Genomic DNA, 18,544 nt, shown 5'->3' with positions numbered 1-18,544 from the left:
AAGCCCTGGATGCATTTTTTTTATTAGCTTTCCTCTTAATTGTTCTACTTTCCTCTGAATTGTGTAGAATTCTTTTTATAATGAGCATGTGTTAATGTTTACAAAAAGAAAGTCAGACTCTAAAATTAATTTTATAAGCAGCAATGGTGAGGATGTAGGGAAAAATTCTCATCACTGTTGGTTAGAATATAAAATTGGGTACAATCTTCTTTAGGGGACAATTTGGTAGTATCCATCACAAACTTAAATGCCACTCGTATGCTACGAATCAAAGTCCATTCCTGTGAATTGGCCCTAAGATATTTCTTTGTATACACAAAGATAAGCATAGAGTGTTCATTGCATCACTTATAATAGTAAAATGTTAGCAACAGTTGAAATGTCTAATAACAGGTAAATGTGTAAGTGGATTATGGTATATTTCTGATATAAAATACCATGTAGCCATTAGAATGATGAAGGTTCACAATGTGATACGTGAGAAAATTCCAAGACATTATGTCAGAAACATTGCTACTTATTATGTATAGGATAACTCCAAATGTGTGTTTAAAACAAAAAAACCCCAGGGCTTCCCTGGTGGCGCAGTGGTTGAGAGTCCGCCTGACGATGCAGGGGACACGGGTTCATGCCCCGGTCCGGGAAGATCCCACATGCCATGGAGCGGCTGGGCCCGTGAGCCATGGCCGCTGAGCCTGCGTGTCCGGAGCCTGTGCTCCGCAACGGAAGAGGCCACAACAGTGAGAGGCCCGCATACCGCAAAAAAAAAAAAAAAAAAAAAAAAAAAAAAAACCCTAAATATATATATGTACATGTTTGTGTATTAAATGCATCGTAAAGAGTTTGGAAGAATTCACACCAAATAAACAGGGATACCTCTAGGGAATGAGAGAAGGGTTAGAGATGGAGGAAGGGCTTTTTTCTCTGCATTTGTGAGTTATTTTTATGGAGAATGGTTGCATGTGTTATAACTTAAATTTTTTGAGACATATCTCTCACACTGTGGAAGGTGAATTGCAGAGATGACTGCAGCTCTCAAGTAGGAAATTGAAGAAGCACATTTCACATTTTCATCTGTGAAGTGATCTTCTAATTAAAAAGGATCTGATCATGAGGATTTTGTACTTTGTGGATCTTAGATGACTTGTTCTTTTCATCAGAGTTATTTCAGTTATCTAGGCAAAAGAGGCTGAGATTCCAAACTGCTGGAATGAGGATTGGAGAGACGAAGAGAAATTTTGGAAGAGAAAGGGATTGGATTTAGTAAGCATATGAGAGTTGGGGGAAGGAGTAGAATGGAACATAAAATTGAGATGGGGGACACAGGAGGAAGAACAGATTTAAAGGAAGAGGATAATGAATCAAGTTTACTACGTTGAAGACCTGTGGGAAATTCTCATGAAACTGTCTAGCAGATGGTTTGAAAGACCAGTCTGGTGTTCTGGAAGTCATTGGTATTTAGATATTTTAAACCCTGATTGTTGATGGTTGAGATGATCGAAGGAAGAGTGTGTAGAATGAAAGAAGATGCTTAAACATGGAATCTTGGGGCACTAACATGTAAGGAGATAACAAAGCAATCCCTGAAGTTGACTGAAAAGTTGCGTTGGAGAGTTGTATCCAGCATTCCAAGGATGAAGATGATGTGAGTGAGTCAGTAGTGTCACGTGCCAAAGGAAGATGGAGGAAGAAGAAACATTTAAATTTGTAGTACTAGGGACTTTGACAACAATGGGTTGTGGTGGAGAGCCCTCTGGTGGAAGGGAGCATAGCATTTGAGGAACTGGAAGGATGGAGCTGAAGCTCAGAAAAGAATGTGAATGAGACTGGCAAAAAGGGTTTTTCATCCTTTGAACACAATGTGATCACTTTCTTATTGGAAAGAAATTAATCAGGGGTTAGTTTTAGTCTCTCAGTGTATGAAGGTTATATGTAAATTTTTCTTTTCTTCTGCCCTGTGAAAGGTAGAAAAGAGCTTTTGAGGAGCTAAAACTTGTGGAGAATGACATTGTGTTCAGCAGTGGGAAGTAAAGGGAGTTAGGAAAATTTTCTCTGAAGGAGAGGTACCAGAGCTGACAGTAAAGAGAAGCTGCAGGACCTTTTGACACCTAGCTCAATTGAAGTTCCAAAGACATGGACCGGCCCCAGAAGGAAAAGTTAAAGGAACTCTACCGATCAGCAAGTTGCTAACGAAGAAATATCATTGTAAAATGTATTATTGTACATATTTAATTTTTTTTTTTTTTTTTTTTTTTTTTTTTTTTTTGCGGTACGCAGGCCTCTCACTGTTGTGGCCTCTCCCGTTGCGGAGCACAGGCTCCAGACGCGCAGACTCAGTGGCCATGGCTCACTGGCCCAGCCGCTCCGTGGCATGTGGGATCTTCCCAGACCAGGGCACGAACCCGTGTCCCCTGCATCGGCAGGCAGACTCTCAACCACTGCGCCAACAGGGAAGCCCCATATTTAATTTTTATAGTGCCTTTTCTGGAAAAACTGCTTGCTTTATTACTTTGTTTTCTTATGAAAACTGAGATTAAGTTTACAGAGAATAAGTTCCTTGTTTGTTTCCTCCTCTCACAAAAGACTAGACAGGAGGATATTCTTTATTACCTTCTCTCCCTTTGTTTTATTAAATTAATAATTACACATAGAGAAAATTGTAGAACAACATATATTAACAGTTAACACTGATTACCCCAGAGTGGACTTGGCCAGGGAAGGCTGAAATTAACTTCTTTTCACACTTCTGTTTTGTTTAACTTAATTACAGTGTTTATAAAGCAGCCAATAAAGTGTGTAGTGTTTATAGGGAAAGGCTAAAATAAAATAAGTTAATATTTGTAGACAGATTAAGAAAACGATATAGAGGTGTACAATGGAGGGAGAGTCTGCCACTCTAAATTCGTATTGTGTATCTTTGGCTATATATGAGCTTTTGTTACTGTACAAAACAACGTAGATTATGTAAAAATATATGTATTCATTAAACTATATACTTTTCCATTTATATCATGGGGATCTTTCCATATTGATACATATCCATTTGTTTTTTTTTTAACACCTCATAGAATTTTTAAAACTTTCTTGGGAAAACTTCATTGAAATACAACATAGAGAAAAGTGTCCAGTTTAATGGCTTTTACAAAGTGAAGACACACATGTAACCACCATCCAGATCAAGATCAAGAACAGTGCTGGTCACTTCATGGGCCTTACTCATCCTACCTCCAGTAATTAACCTCCTCCCTCCTAATGACAGATAACCACTATTCTGATTGTCATCCATATACATATATATAATTGTGTCTGTTTTTGAACTTTATGTAAATTGAATCATACAGTATTGTGCATGGCTTTTTTTACCTGTATGTGTGACTATTTTTGGCCAACATTATTTTTGTGAGATTTATCCATGTGACTTCATGTAGCAGTAGTTTTCCCTTTTTCTATTTGTTGTAGTAGTCTGTAGTAGAATACATAAATACCACAATTTATGCATTTTCCTGTTGATGGGTATTTGAGTTGTTTCAAACTGGGGACTATGATTAGACAATGCTCATATAAGCCTTCCAGTACGAGTTTTTTGAACATATTCTTTTGAGTATGTACACATTTCTGTGGGCTGTATACCAAGAAAAGAAATTGCTAGATCATATGGTATGTGTATGTTCAGCTTTAGTAGATATTGCCCAGTTGTTTCCCAAAGGGGCCCTGACACTTTACCCTTCCGTCAGCAATGAGAGTTTCATATATGCCCTGCCAACACTTGGAGTTGATGGCTTTTTGTTTGGTTTTCTATTGTTTGGTTTTGATGGCTATTTTAGAACATTAGTCTGCACAGTATCTTATTGTATGAATATACCATAATTTACTCTCCTTTTGCTGGGCTTTTGCCCTCTTGCCCCACTATAGCACAGCCAGAACCTGGACACCTCTAATGTCTAGTAGACTCTGTGGTTTGTTCTATGTGTGAGCTGACTGTTTGAGGAAGATTTAATACTGTAGGTAACAGAACCGATATATTTGGGGTTTTTTATTAGCAGATTTTCCTCAAATTCCCTCTCTTTTTGAGTAGTATGATACCAATGTAAGAATCCATGTAAAATGGTTTCATTTTGTTGACATGAAAATCAGTTTTGATTTCATGGTGGTACATGGTTGATTTCTTCACTCTTGTTAAAAACTCATGTGAGGGCTTCCCTGGTGGCACAGTGGTTAATAATCCACCTGCCAATGCAGGGGACACGGGTTCGAGCCCTGGTCCAGGAAGATCCTACATGCCACAGAGCAACTAAGCCCGTGCACCACAACTACTTAGCCTGCGCTCTGGAGTCCGGAGCCACAACTACTGAGGCCTGCGCGCCTAGAGCCCGGGCTCTGCAACAAGAGAAGCCACCGCAATGAGAAACCCGTGCACCACAACGCCGCCAAAAAAACCCAAAAAGTCATGTGAAAAATAGTATAATGTTTGAAACTAGACTTTTGGTGAAAGTATTGCTAAACATGGCCAATTTAATTATACTGAATAATTTGCATTCTCTTAGAACAAGCATACAGAGATAGCTGCCAGCACCTGTATCACATAGATCTTCAATCCATTGAAAAACTGCTGTGTGAATGATTTGAGAATATAATCTCTTCGGTTTTGGAAAGACTCTTTGAATTTCACCCTTTGAAAGTGAAAGGTGTTTCCAATCAGAGAACCATGCTTCTCAGCCCAACTTTTAACAAAACTGCCCTCCCCCATTTCTGCAAATTTTCTTTTAAGGTAGGTTTTTAAAAGTACAGAAGCTAGGGGCTTGCTTTTAATGAGTTAAATGTGATAACCAGACCTCCTGGTTCTTCTTATGTTAGGGGGCGTGATTACTTCATGATAACCACTCTTTCTGTTGTGAGTTACAGCTTTAAACAGGTGCTGGCACAGGTGGTATTCATTACTATCCAGTTACCATAAGTAATTCCTTGGGAGAGTTTATATACTGTTAACCCTCTAGGGTAGCTGAATGGTCTTTTGGAAAGTGCCTTATGGGTGTATAAGACAGTTTTATATTTCCTATTATTCTTTGCTTTTGCCAGTTGTATGTTGAATTATTCATTTTGGAATAGCTATAATGACCAGAAGAAGCATGTTATTCTCATACTCTAGTAAGTTTTAGACATGCTTTTTTACCTTCCACATGGAGGTCTTTCAATTTCTTATTTATTGCTTTCAAGAACTTGTTAGTAATAGCTGAAAACTACTGCTTTGTATTGTATTCAGTGTTTCGTTAAGTCTGTTAGAAGAACATCTTTACCTCTTGAGATTTCTTAAGAGGTCCTATTGTAGCATAACTCTAAAAGTCTTCCAACTGTTAGCTATCTATACTAATGAGCCTGAAAATTAATTAACAAATGAGTTAGCCTGAATGAATTAACAAATAATCCAGAAATCTTATTGAAGAGAGTATTTTTCAATGACCTCTCCTTTCCCAGCCCCTCAATCTTTTTATCAGTATCAATAATGAGCAGCAAAATGTGCTGGCTTGATTTTTTTTCTTCCAAATATCTGGTAAAAGTTCTAATGTTCTAAACCAGGATCGGGGTGGAGGTGGTGATGGTGGTTGAAGGAGCACAAACTTAATCAACTTCTGACAACTGTTATTTAGATAGCTCTTCATTTATCTCACATTCATGAACCTGGTTTAGAGATTAATTTAGAGACCATTTTTAAGTCTTGGTAAATAAAATGCTTTGACCTCTTATAGATCATTTCTGAATATATCCTTGCAGTCAGCTTTTACAAGGAAGCCCAATATTAAAAGCCTTGCTCAAGTTGCAGCTTCCTTATAGAATTAACAGAGAATAAAGTACCCAATAACCTAGAACCAACAGATCCCTCATTAACTTCCCTGTAATTGCAGTATCCACAGCAGCTGTTTCTCTTTCTCCACAGGTATCAGTCAGAGCCGGATCTCTCACTGGCTGTTGCAGCAGGGATCAGACCTGAGTGAACAGAAGAAAAGAGCGTTTTACCGATGGTATCAGCTTGAAAAGACAAACCCTGGTAAATATTTTTTCCTTTTTTTATTGCATCTGAAATGGGACAGATATAAATTAATTACTTTATTGACTCCATAATTGGATTCCATTCCACTCCATAGTGTTCCTTGGTTTGTCTTCCCCAAGGTAGTTTCATACTTTACTGTTGTTCCTTTATGCCAAAGAACACTCTCAACTGTAAAACCTAAGCCCTGATTGTACCAATTTTTAGCTTAGTGTCTAATATTATCTAGTCATTTTCACTACTTCCTCCAAGGTGCCTCTTTGTTTTCCAGGTTATATGACATTTCTAACCGTAATTTGAAAGAAAGGTCATGATAGTCAGTAGCCAGTTTTTTTTTCCCTCACCTATAGGTATTGGTACATATAAGATTCCATACCTGGTTTTATATGTGTTTTTGTAAATCTTGTTTTAGTTAGTAATATAAATTTAATACTTTTATTTTGTTCATGCTATACCATATCCAATGATTTCTGCTAATGATTTTCTCTTTCTAATTCTAATTTTGGGTAATGAATGTGTCTTTGGACTTTAGGGTGAAGCTGCCCTGTTGACTTTGGGGGCAGCATTAGGTTGGAAAATAGACTGAAATCTTTAAAAAGATCACAAAAACCTTTGTGTCAGAAGTTGCCAGGAAGAGGCAAGATCTATTGCAGGATGCTTTTAATGGTGGTATATAAGTAAAATCTGAAGTTCGTGATGGACTCCCTCAATCTACACATTACACAGACTGGTGGCAGTGAGATCTGTCTCAAGTTTAACCTTGTGATTGAACTATCTTCTGTAGTACTACAGCATTAAAGCCTTTGCTTACAGACTAAATTATCAATTCGAATATCGAGTATTGAAGGCTCTTAGCTAATAATAGCATTGGCTCTGAGGTAGAAATAATGTTATAGAGACATATTTGTGTGTGTGTATCTGTGGTTAGATTTTTTTTTCCCAAAGATCACTTTGAAAGGCTCAGGCAGACAAAACAGAACAGACTGTATCAATCTCTTCGCAATGAATTTTTTAATCTACCCAGCCCCCCATTTTTTATATTTCAGATATACAGAAAAATTAAAAGACCAGCACAGCTAACACCTGTTTATCCTCTTCGTAGATACAATAATTGTTAACATTTTGCTATATTTGTTTTTCCCTATAAAATAAATAAATGAATAAATTTTAAAATGTATGTATGTGTGTATACAAACACATACTCTTTCTCTCTTTAGCATTCGTCTCCTGAAAAAAGGGTAATCGCCTACATAACCACAGCCCCTACAATCACATCTAAGAAAATTAATTTTAATTCCATAATAACACCTAATATTCAGTCCATATTCACATTTCTTTAGTTGTTGCAAGAATGTCTTTGTAACTTTTTTTAGAATTTTTTAATTGAAGTATAGTTGATTTACAATATTATGTTAGTTTCAGCTGTACAGCAAAGTGATTCAATTATATATATTTTTTCAGATTATTTTCCATTATAGGTTATTACAAGATATTGAATATAGTTCCCTGTACTATACAGTAAATCCTTGTTGCTTATATATTTTATGTATAGTACTTTGTATCTGTTAATCCTGTACTCCTGATTTATCAGCTTTTGTTTTCATTAAATAGTATGTGATTTAGGTTGAGAGATTGGAATTTGTTATGTCTCTTTAGAGTCTTAAAACTAGTCACTTAAAATTTTTCTTTCATGACATAAACTTTTTAAACCATGTCTCACGTTCTGGGCTTTTCTATATCCTCGTAGTGTCGACTAACTTGTTCTTCTATAGCCTGTGTATTTCACATACACTGGAAGTTAGGATTAGAGGCTTGATTAGATTCAGGTTAAATAGTTTTTGACAAGAGTACTTCATAGATTGTTTAGGGAGGACATTTACTAATGGCTGCAGTTAACTTCGAAACACATCAAGATAAAATGAATAGGGAGATGGATATGTGATAAACTAGGTATAGTAAAATATTAGATGGTATGGGTACAGATTTTCACTATAAAATTCTTTCATTGTTGCTGTATGTTTGAAATTTTTCACAATAAAACATTGGGGCAAAATGCTTTGTAGGTAATGTATACCTCACGTTACCACATGTCAAGAGGCATGTAGTGTCAGGTGGTAGCACTACTCATTTGCTAAGTTTGATTGTTTGTTAAAGTGGTGGCCACCAGATCCTATTTTTGCAGCTTTTAAATAATCTGTAGGGCATTACTTTGCCGCTGGATGAATAGCCTTTTCTGCAGCAAGCTTTGCCAGTGGTCTTAGCGTCCATTGATGATGCTCACCTGAATCAGTTATTCTGATGGGGGATTGCAAAATGGTGATGATGTAATCTACCATTCCTTCAATATTTACTAGCTGGCAGTTTTTCTACAAAGAGGAACTTCCATTTTTAGATATTTTTCTAATGATATCTAGATATACAGGCAAACCTATCAAAATAATGACTGTTGTTGCTGCCATTAGTTAAATGTTCTAAAACAGCACAGTTTAGTAGAAATATAGTGCAAATGACATATGTAATTTAAATTATCTAGTAGCCACATTTTAAAAAGAAGAAATAGCTAAAATTAATTTTGATAATGTATCAATATTTATGCTTGTATTATCACTTCAACATTTAATCAACACTTCAAAAAATTACTGAGAGCTTTCCTTCTCTCTCTTCCTTCAGTCCTTCCTTTCTTCCTTTTTTTCTCTCTTTCTCTCTCTCTTTTTTTCCTTTTCTTTCTTTTTCTTTGAAATACAATGTGTATTTTACACTTAAAGCACATGCCATCTGCAATCAGCCAAATTTCAAGTGCTCAATAACCACGTGTGGCTAGCGGCTACCATATAGGACAGCGCAGTCTAAAGACTCATGTTGAGGCAACACTTCCATCTGAGCTCTAAGCAGTCTTCCCAAAGAGCTGACTTCTCCCGTGACTCACAGCAGAGCAAATCAGATGGAAAGGAACAAAAACTTGGCACTTGGTCTGTTTAATAGAGCAGCTTAGGCTATGATATTGATAACAAGAGTTGGGCTAGGTAAATCGGGAACTGTGCCCAAGGGCTTCATAAACCTGGTCACATGCCAGCAATTGGCTACCAGGGGGAGTATCAGAGGGATTGTTAAGATGTTCCAAAATATATACAGCAGAGCAATGAAGAATTTGAAAGACAAACACAAGTCTAACTGTGCCAGGTAATCAGCCTCCATAAGAGAAGGGATTTTTGTCTCTTGGATTTGGCACTTAGATCAGTGCCTGACATGTAATCTAATCATAGCTGGTAAAGCTAAATTACCACACTGGATTTCAGGGCTGGACTTCAATCTCAGACAGGGACTGGGATACCAGGAAAATGAATTCATTACAAGCAGGAAGGCGGACTATCATGTCGGCATTGTTGTAGCTGATCTGACAGCACTGCCGACTGTGGAATACTACTATTGGAATCCAGTTTTAACAGGAAAATGGGGAAGGGCTAACAGCATTCATCCAGCTGTTAATTAGCAGGTGTTTTTTTCTTTAAGGATATAGTGCCTCCTCCTTTTAACAGTAAGTACCCCTAATTATATGCATTTGCTTTTCTATGAAGTTGCATTACCAACTGTCCCCCTGTAAAAGGACTTCCTAATTTTTATTTAAGAATCAAATCCATTCTAGTTCTGAGTTCTTTCTTTCTAGCTTCCTAGTCCAGTTCTTTGTAGTCTAGTATCTAGTTTTCTGTAGGATGTAATTCAGAGTTAGCTGAAAAGAAGGGGATAAGTTTGTAATTGTCCAATTGGTCCTTTTTGTTGCATCAACAGTAATTGGATATTACCAGTTGAAATTTAAATTTTTAAGTTTTTCTTTGCACTTTCACCTTTATTAAAAGAGCTAATATGGTATAGAATTTTTTCTAGATAAATGCAGTTTTATTGAGTTTAAAATAACCCTTGGTTTTAGCTAAAGAATTTATTCTTATTTCATGGACACTTTGGAACTATTATATGATGATAGTTCCAAATTAATATTGTGTGATAAGATGCACTAACATTACATTAGCATCTAAGAATACCTTATCCAGTGTCTAGTCAGTATTCACTTTTATATAATACATCAGAATTTTCTTTGCAAGTCATTGCAGAGGTGATTGGAATCCAACTAAATGTCCCTCAGTCGAGAAGTGGTTAAATAAATTATGGTATATCTGTATAATGGAATACTGTGGAGGCTATATAGCTTTTTTTTTTTTTTTTTTTTTTTGCGGTACATGGACTGCTCACCGTTGCGGCCCCTCCCGCCGCGGAGCACAGGCTCCGGACGCTCAGGCCCAGCGGCCGCGGCCCATGGGCCCAGCCGCTCTGCGGTATGTGGGATCCTCCCAGACCGGGTCACGAACCCGTGCCCCCCGCATCGGCAGGCAGACTCCCAACCACTGAGCCACCAGGGAAGCCCTATATAGCAATTTTTTTAAAGGTGGCTTTATATGAATTGAATTTATATGTAGGAATATCAAATTCATCAGTGAATAAAGTAAGGTAGAAAACAATGGATATAGTATATTGCCATTTATGTAGGGAATACACACACACACACACACACACACACACACACATGATTATATAAACTTGGAACATCTCTGGAAGGGTATATTAGGAACTGATAAGAATAGCTCTGTGGCGGAGAACTGAGAGAAGGGGAGGATGGGAGTGGCAGGGACACTGTTAACTATGTAACCTTTTGGTGTCTTTCTAAATTTTATTCCATGCACTTGTGTTGTATATTCCAAAAATACATATAAAGTGTAATGAATATAAGAGAGGGAGAGAGGCAAAAAAAGAAATTAATCTACCTTGTTAATAGCTTTTAAGATATAAAACAACTGAAGAACCTAGGTTTACATAGTTCAGACCTGCTTTTGAGAGGCAGTTAGGTAGAGAAATTAAGGTGTCAGTGATTTTTATCGATAGTTCTTTTATTTCATGTTTTTTCTCTGTCCAGGACAGATAGCTCATTGGAAGAAATGTAAATGGTATCATCACTTTGCATATATTCTGAGAAAAAATGCAAAATTAAGGACACTCACACGGTGAAAAAGTACTTTTTTTTCCCTCTAAATTTAAGCATTTAGAAAAAAAACAAAAAGTATTTGTACATTCTGTGCCTTTATCCCTGGGCTCAGAGCATTTCTCTCTGTATACGTTGATTGATGTTCTTCTCTTTTTCAACCTCTTCACTCTGGATTCATTTGAATAGGTTTTTTTAGTCTCTCTTTTAGTGGACTCAGCAAGAAAAATAATAGAGTGCATATTTAGGTTATTTTTACTGATAATCCTATAGATACAGTGTAGTTCTCTGCTAAACAGACCAATCACCAGAATTTCCCAGCATAATCTAAAGCCTGCCAAGGCTTATGAATAAAATAGGCTGATGGAAACTGATCAAATACATTTTATCTTGCTTCTTATGAAAACATTTACAAGAAAATGCCTATTTTTAAAAAGCAGTGAGTACTAAATTCAGTATGGTTGATATCAAGAGCCCCTTTATTTAATCAAATTAAGCTCAACAGTCCTCTCTCTTGTCTAATTTAAACATTACTATAGCAGACAGGGTTTGATGAGTTCTTCTTGGCTCATGGCGGTGATTCTGCATATTTCTAAATTAAACAATTAAATAAAGTTTGCACATGAAGTAAATTTGGAGAGCAGAGTATGCCTCCTCCCTTCACTGTTGCAGGGAGTAGAGCCTCAGGGAAATCATGTTTATGATGTGGGGGAAGATGAAAAATTACTTTTGGAGAAGCTAGTGTCTATGAATGGAGCAGTAATAACATGCTTGTAGTCATTCTTTTATTAGCTGATTGGCAAAGGCTCACCCAAAAGTAACCCTGATAAGCAAGAAAATGATTATAGATGCAAAGAGAACAGTTACCAAATGTTAAAATCTATCAGCAAATTAGGAAGAGTTTTGTTTTCTCTGGGTTTAGATCTGCTAGATAAATCTGCAATATTTTGTCTTAATGGGGACCCAGATATAATGTGGAGAAAAAAACGTTTCTGTAGAGAACACAGGTAACACGCTTCCTATAGGGAAGAAAATAGTGGGTTCTTTAGCCAATCTAGAATGCCTGTATTTTACTTCAGAGGGATTTAAATTCTTACATACATTGTTCCTGCATAATTGTGAACCCATTCTTGGGTTATTCATTGCTCTCCATCTGTTTCAACCAAAGCAAGAGGAACAGGTTTCTAGAACAAATCTGTTGTAGTGTTTCCAGAGTTTTTCTTGTGCTTTTTTTTTTTTTTTTTTTTTTTGCCACGCGGCTTGCGGGATCTTAGTTCCCCAAACAGGGATCGAACCCATGCCCTCGGTAGTGAAAACGCAGAGTCCTAACCACTGGACCACCGGGTAATTAATTCCCTCTTCTGCTATTTTTTTTTTTTTTTTTTTTTTTTTGCGGTACGCGGGCCTCTCACTGTTGTGGCCTCTCCCGTTGCGGAGCACAGGCTCCGGACGCGCAGGCTCAGCGGCCATGGCTCACGGGCCCAGCCGCTCCGCGGCATGTGGGATCTTCCCAGACCGTGGCACAAACCTGTGTCCCCTGCATCGGCAGGCGGACTCTCAACCACTGCGCCACCAGGGAAGCCCTCTTCTGCTATTTTTAAATACTACTACATTGAAAAAGAAAAAGGAACAAGACAAAAACCTCAAAAGAAATATGATAATATTATGTTTCAAATTAAGTATGTTTACAAGTTTGAAATTATTCGGAGTTTCCACCTTCTGTGCATAAATTGCCTTGATTTCTTTTAAGGTAACCAGGCCATTACTTACTTCTCTCTCTTCTTTTTTTTCCTCGTTCCCTCTCTCCCCCTTTCTTTGACTTCCTGACCAATTTTATTTTATCTAAGTTTCCTTTTTATAGAAAACCTGGACAATACAGGATATTGTAAAGAAGCATAGTTATATTACCAATAAACCCTAATACCAGGGAAGAACCATTATTATCAGTTGGCTCATTTCCTTCAACCTCATGACTCAGTTAAGACTCTTTGTATTCTTTGTTTTATTTGTGCCCATTTATCACTCTAAGAAAGCATGCCATAGTTACAGATATGGCCTACTAGTAGCAACTTACTGACGTATTTCTCACCCTCCACCCAATGAAGCCCTGAAACCCTCTATCCTTTTACCAGAGCCAGACCTTGGATGAGAGGACCTGGCTGCCTTAACCAGGTCATTTCTGCCTCTGTCTTTATTAGCCATGGTAGCAAGTTTGGCTCCGTTTTGGACCTTTTATCATGGCTGTAGAATAAAGCTTATATAATCTAGCTTAGGTAGATTCCAGAGCCCTCATTATACTGTCAATCCTGCTTGCATCCCGAAAAGTACCAAAACAAGGAGTTTGAAACCCTCTAGACCCATAGTTACTTCTTACGCCTAAATTTGTTAACTTTGAATTGAGCCCAGACCTAATTGCCAAGTTATTTTGGCAGAATGGAACCCTCTTTCTTGAACTACCTAAAGAAAGGTTTCAGTTTAGAGTTTCATAGTGTGTAGGACAGGAATTTTTTAAATCAGGGGTTAGCAAACTCTTCCTGTAAAGGGCCAGATAGTAAATATTTTAAGCTTTGCAAGCTGTGTGGTCTCTGTCACAGCTACGCAACTCTGCACTATAGTACCAAAAAGAGACAATATGTAAATGAACGAGTGTGGCTGTGTGGCAGTGTGGCAGAAGACCAGAATGTGCCACACCTTTTAAGCCAGTAGGTCTCTAATGTGTCGGTGACACACTTGCCTATTTGAGGAAGAGGTCAGATATTTACTTTACATCACACATGACGGGAAATCATATATCTATGAAGAGTTCAAACAAAAGTAAAAACTATAAAAGTATTCTGAGTTATATAAAATGCATTGACCATAAAAGAACAGATTAACAGATTTGACTGTACAAAAATTAAGATCTCGAAACATCATAAATAAAAAGATGAATGAAAAGCTGGAGAAAAATAGTTGCAATCTATATGACTAGCAATTGGTATGGTATCTACACACCAATAAGAGGAATAACTCAAAAGAAAAAAGGACAAAAGATATAAATTCACAAGAGAAGTAATTGTCAGAAACAGGAAAAGATGCTCATTCTTACTAATAGTGAAATCTTTATATATTAAAGAGAATTTTTTGTCTGCCAAATTTATAAATGTGAATAATTAATAACACTTATAATACTCAGTGTGTCAGGGAATTGGGGAGGTGGTTGTGATGTCTTATACAACTGGAGGTGGTTGTGATGTCTTATATTAGTTCTATATTATTGTGTAACAAATTACCCTACAGGTTACGAGCTGAAAACAGCAAACATTTATTATCTCACAATTTCTGTGGGTCAGGAATTCAGGAGCAGCTTAGCTAAGGAGGTTCTGGCTCAGAGTTCTCATGACACTGTAGTCGAGCTGTCAGCCAGGTCTGCAGTCACCAGGGCAGGACAGTCTGCTTCTAAGGTCACTCCCATGAGTCTTGGAAAGCCCCAGGTCGTTATTGCCTATTGGCCAGAGATAGCAGGTCCTCCATATGGGCCTGGCCATTGTCTTGCTGAGTGTTCTTGCTACATGGCAGCTAGTTTTCCCCTGAGCAAGTGATCTAAGAGCCAGAGCAGCAACACAGACACCACAGTGTATTCTACAGTCTAATCCCTGAAAGTGGCATATCATTACTTCTACCATATGTTATTGGTCACATAAACTAATCCTGGTACAACGAGGTGAATACCAGGAGTTGGCAATCCTTAGGAGCCACCTTGGAAGCTGGCTACCACACAACTATATTAGGGCTGTATGTCTAGGGCCTTATTTCTGTCAGCTGGGTTCTACACTTCTCCACATGGTGTCTGCTGCAGCTAGAATGTCCAAACTGGCTTTTTTCCTCAAATGTCTGGCACCTGGGTGGGTTTCACAGGAGCACCTGGAGGCAGACTGGGCATCTTTCACTCCACGTGGCTAGCTTTGGCTTCCTTACAACATCGTGGTCTCAGGGTAGTCATACTTCTTATATGGCAGCTGGCTTCCCCCAGAACCAGCATTCCAGGACATCTAGTCAGAAGTTGCAAAGCTTCTTATGACCTAGCCTCAAACTATGTCCATGTTGTCAAAAGGCGTCACAGGACCAGCTCAGATTCAGGGGCATGATTACCAGGAGGTGTGACTTATTGTGAAGGGCCATCCTTGGAACCTATCCCAGGGAATTATGCTTAGGAGAGATGATGCTGGCTTACTCTAAAGTGGTAGCAGTGAAGGTAATATAAATTCGTCTGATTCTGGATATAGTTTGAAGATAAAATTGACAGGATTTGCCTGTGCATTAGATATATAGTAGGTGGGGAAAAATAGCAGAGGCAAAGGTGAGTCTGAGATTTTTGAGCTGAGCAATTTAAAGAATAGGGATGCCATTTACTTGAATGGGCGAGAATGCAGGACAACAGGTTTGGAAAGGAAAATCGGGATTGGTTGAAATATTGGACATCTGTATGAGACAGTGCATATAAAGATGTAGCCATTAAGGGGACATCAAGAAACAAATCTGTGTGTAGTAAAGTAGAAATGCCACCCTTGGTATTAATTGCAAGGTACAATAAATAGAGTATAATTCCTGTTATGAAGAAAGAAATATATGCATACATGCATTATCACCAGTTCAGGCTGAGAAAAGTCTAGTCTGATTTAGTAAAATATCTCAATTGTACATTTTTTTCCATTGGTTTTATTACATTCAATAGGTAAAAAAATAGTATAGCATTAACAGGTAGTAGACTTATGGAGATCTGAATTAGTTAATAGACTAAAAACATATCAAATATCATCTCTTCTTTTGATGCTATATTTGACTTTTTTTTAAAGCGTTTGCAACAATTAGTGTTATTTTAAATTCATCTCCTACCTGCATACATTGATTAAAGGGCTCCATTTTCTCAACAACAAGAAGTCTTTTGAATGGTAATGAAAGGTTCTGAACGTGTAGGATATATTGTTCAGAAAGATTAAAACTGTCAAGTAGGAATTTCAAGAGAAATTTTTCAGAGGAAGATACTCTGATTAAGGGTTGTCACTGGGCCAAAGACCGTATGTCCTTATTCCCCTGAAGAGATAGATTTTGAGCTTTGTTTCAAAAATTGACATAAACAAAGATAAAAGACAAATGACTAACTGAAAAAAATGACATTTAAAATAATTAATAATGGGGGAGTTCCCTGGCGGTGCAGTGGTTAGGACACTGCACTTTCACTGCTGAGAGCATAGATTCAATCCCTGGTCGGGGAACTAGGATCCTGCAAGCCACGCAGCGTGGCAAAATAAAATAAAATAAGCAAAGTAAAGTAAAATAGATGGACTTTTTAAGGAAGAGTTTTTGTCTCCTTGGATTTTTATTTTGGTCAAATAATGTTTTTAAAATATAAATACCAAATGTATTGGGCCTGCAATTTCCAGTGAAGGGGCAAAAGTTTATTGTTGATTTCATGATATATTTGTCATATTGGTTTTAGTAAATTGCAAGATATTTGCCCAAAAAAGTCTCATTTATTTCAGGAGCTACACTAAGTATGAGACCCGCGCCCATTCCAATAGAGGACCCGGAATGGAGACAAACGCCTCCCCCAGTCTCAGCTACATCTGGCACCTTCCGACTGCGACGAGGGAGTCGATTTACCTGGAGAAAGGAGTGCCTGGCTGTCATGGAAAGGTACATGTCTCCTTTTCCTAGGAGCAATCTCCCAAACTTAGGACAGAGAAACTTAGGATAGATTTGGACACTTTTCATTTCAAACAAGTAATTTGAGATCTAGGTTTTATCTCTAAAAGTATTTTGGAGTACTATAAGTGCTGTATTATTGAAATAAAACGATCTTACCATTGAGAATTCATAAAACCAGAGTTAGTATCTATCAATATAATTTTTGTCCTCAGTAATTTAAGAAACTTTAGAATAATTTTTTTGAGTTTAGATCTTTGTATTATGTTTTAGAAAGACTCTTTGAAGTCTTATTTTCATAAAAAATATTAAATAATTGTGTAGGAGGCCACTGAGACTTAACTTTCTTTGATAAGGAGTATAGCCTAGATGAGCTTAGTCCCAGAGGTTAGAAGTACATGTTTTTGACTTTGATTTCATATCCTCTGACTCTAGCACCGGTACCTGATCCATAGTGGTGCTTTTTTTAATTTTAAGTTTTTTTTTTTTTTTTACAGTTTAAAAAAAAATTAATTGAGTTATTTTTTTGTCTGCATTGGGTCTTGGTTGCCGCACGCAGGCTTTCTGTGGCTGCGACGAGCAGGGCCTATTCTTCATTGTGGTGCGCGGGCTTCTCATTGCAGTGGGTCTCTTATTGGGGAGCATGGGCTCTAGGCGCGAGGGCTTCAGTAGTTGCAGCACGCAAGCTCAGTAGTTGTGGCTCGACGGTTCTAGAGCACAGGCTCAGGAGTTGTGGCGCACGGGCTTAGTTGCTCCGCAGCATGTGAGATCTTCCTGGACCAGGGATCAAACCTGTATCCCCTGCATTGGCAGGCGGATTTTTAACCACTACGCCACCAGGGAAGTCCCGGTACTCAGTACTTTTTAAACTTGAATTTGACCTTAGCTTCAGTTTTTCCTATTGGAAATCATATAAGTTAATTAAATGTGGTTATGAAATGTTCAATATATTTAGGGTGGATCCTATAGTATAATTATCCTTTTAGTCTCCTACCTGTAAGTAATGTTTACAGAATCTTGGTTTGATGGAGTTTATATGCAATAAGGTAGTAATTTTCTATTAGAAAAGTATTTACTTCCTAAGATTAAAATGTAGAGAAAAAGAATATATTAGGCAGAGGTGAAAACAATTGAACTTTTTCATATTGTGATTTCTCAATAATTTAAATAATAGAAAAGAGTGGAATTGAATGTTTAAAACTAGATTTAAATTCTAAGCATGTACATATTTACACTGAGCCAGCTTCACATTTTTTTTCCTATTATCTAATCTGACCAATCGAATGGTATACTGAAAAGAGCATTTGGCTCAGAGTCAGAAGACCTGAAGCCTGATTTTGGCTTTGCCATTAACCAGCTGTGTAACTTTGTTCAGGTCAGAAATTCTGAGCTTTAGCTTCCTTATCTCTAAAATATAACTTGTTCTGCACATATAAACTTCGATTAACCAGGTAGTTTTTCCCTGAGGAAGAATTCCAACTAATAAATGGAAAAAAGATGATTAGAGTATCATTATTATCAGACAATAATCATTGATAGCTGCTAACATCCCATAAAGATATACAAGGAGGTATTATGTACTTAGAGGATGTTAAGACACCACCTACAGAGTATTCTTTCTAACAAAATTGAAGCTGAATCAAATCGAATTTCTAGATCCAACTCCAGGTTTTTAGGAAATATGGAACAAAATTCTGTTAACACCACAGGGGTTTAAGTCAACCAGATTCATGGTGTGAGAGACCCTAAGAATAATAACTCAGTTTCTTCAGGTGTTTATTTCTTTT

At 37.4% G+C, this 18,544-nt stretch overlaps 1 protein-coding gene across 13 annotated transcripts in view; it reads left to right on the top strand.

Moving 5' to 3' along the window:
* HMBOX1 (homeobox containing 1) overlaps positions 1 to 18,544 on the top strand; it is a 207,133-nt gene that overhangs the window by 141,067 nt on the left and 47,522 nt on the right. For all 13 annotated transcript variants that reach the window (XM_033857582.2, XM_033857581.2, XM_033857580.2 and 10 more), the window contains exons 5-6: positions 5,933 to 6,043; positions 16,595 to 16,748. In XM_033857582.2, the coding sequence (XP_033713473.1) occupies positions 5,933 to 6,043; positions 16,595 to 16,748 (265 nt within the window). The remainder of the gene's footprint in view (positions 1 to 5,932; positions 6,044 to 16,594; positions 16,749 to 18,544) is intronic.

The sequence above is a fragment of the Tursiops truncatus genome, chromosome 6 (assembly GCF_011762595.2).
Source record: "Tursiops truncatus isolate mTurTru1 chromosome 6, mTurTru1.mat.Y, whole genome shotgun sequence".
Taxonomy (NCBI): Eukaryota; Metazoa; Chordata; class Mammalia; order Artiodactyla; family Delphinidae; genus Tursiops; species Tursiops truncatus.
This window is presented reverse-complemented; position numbering and strand designations above follow the sequence as displayed.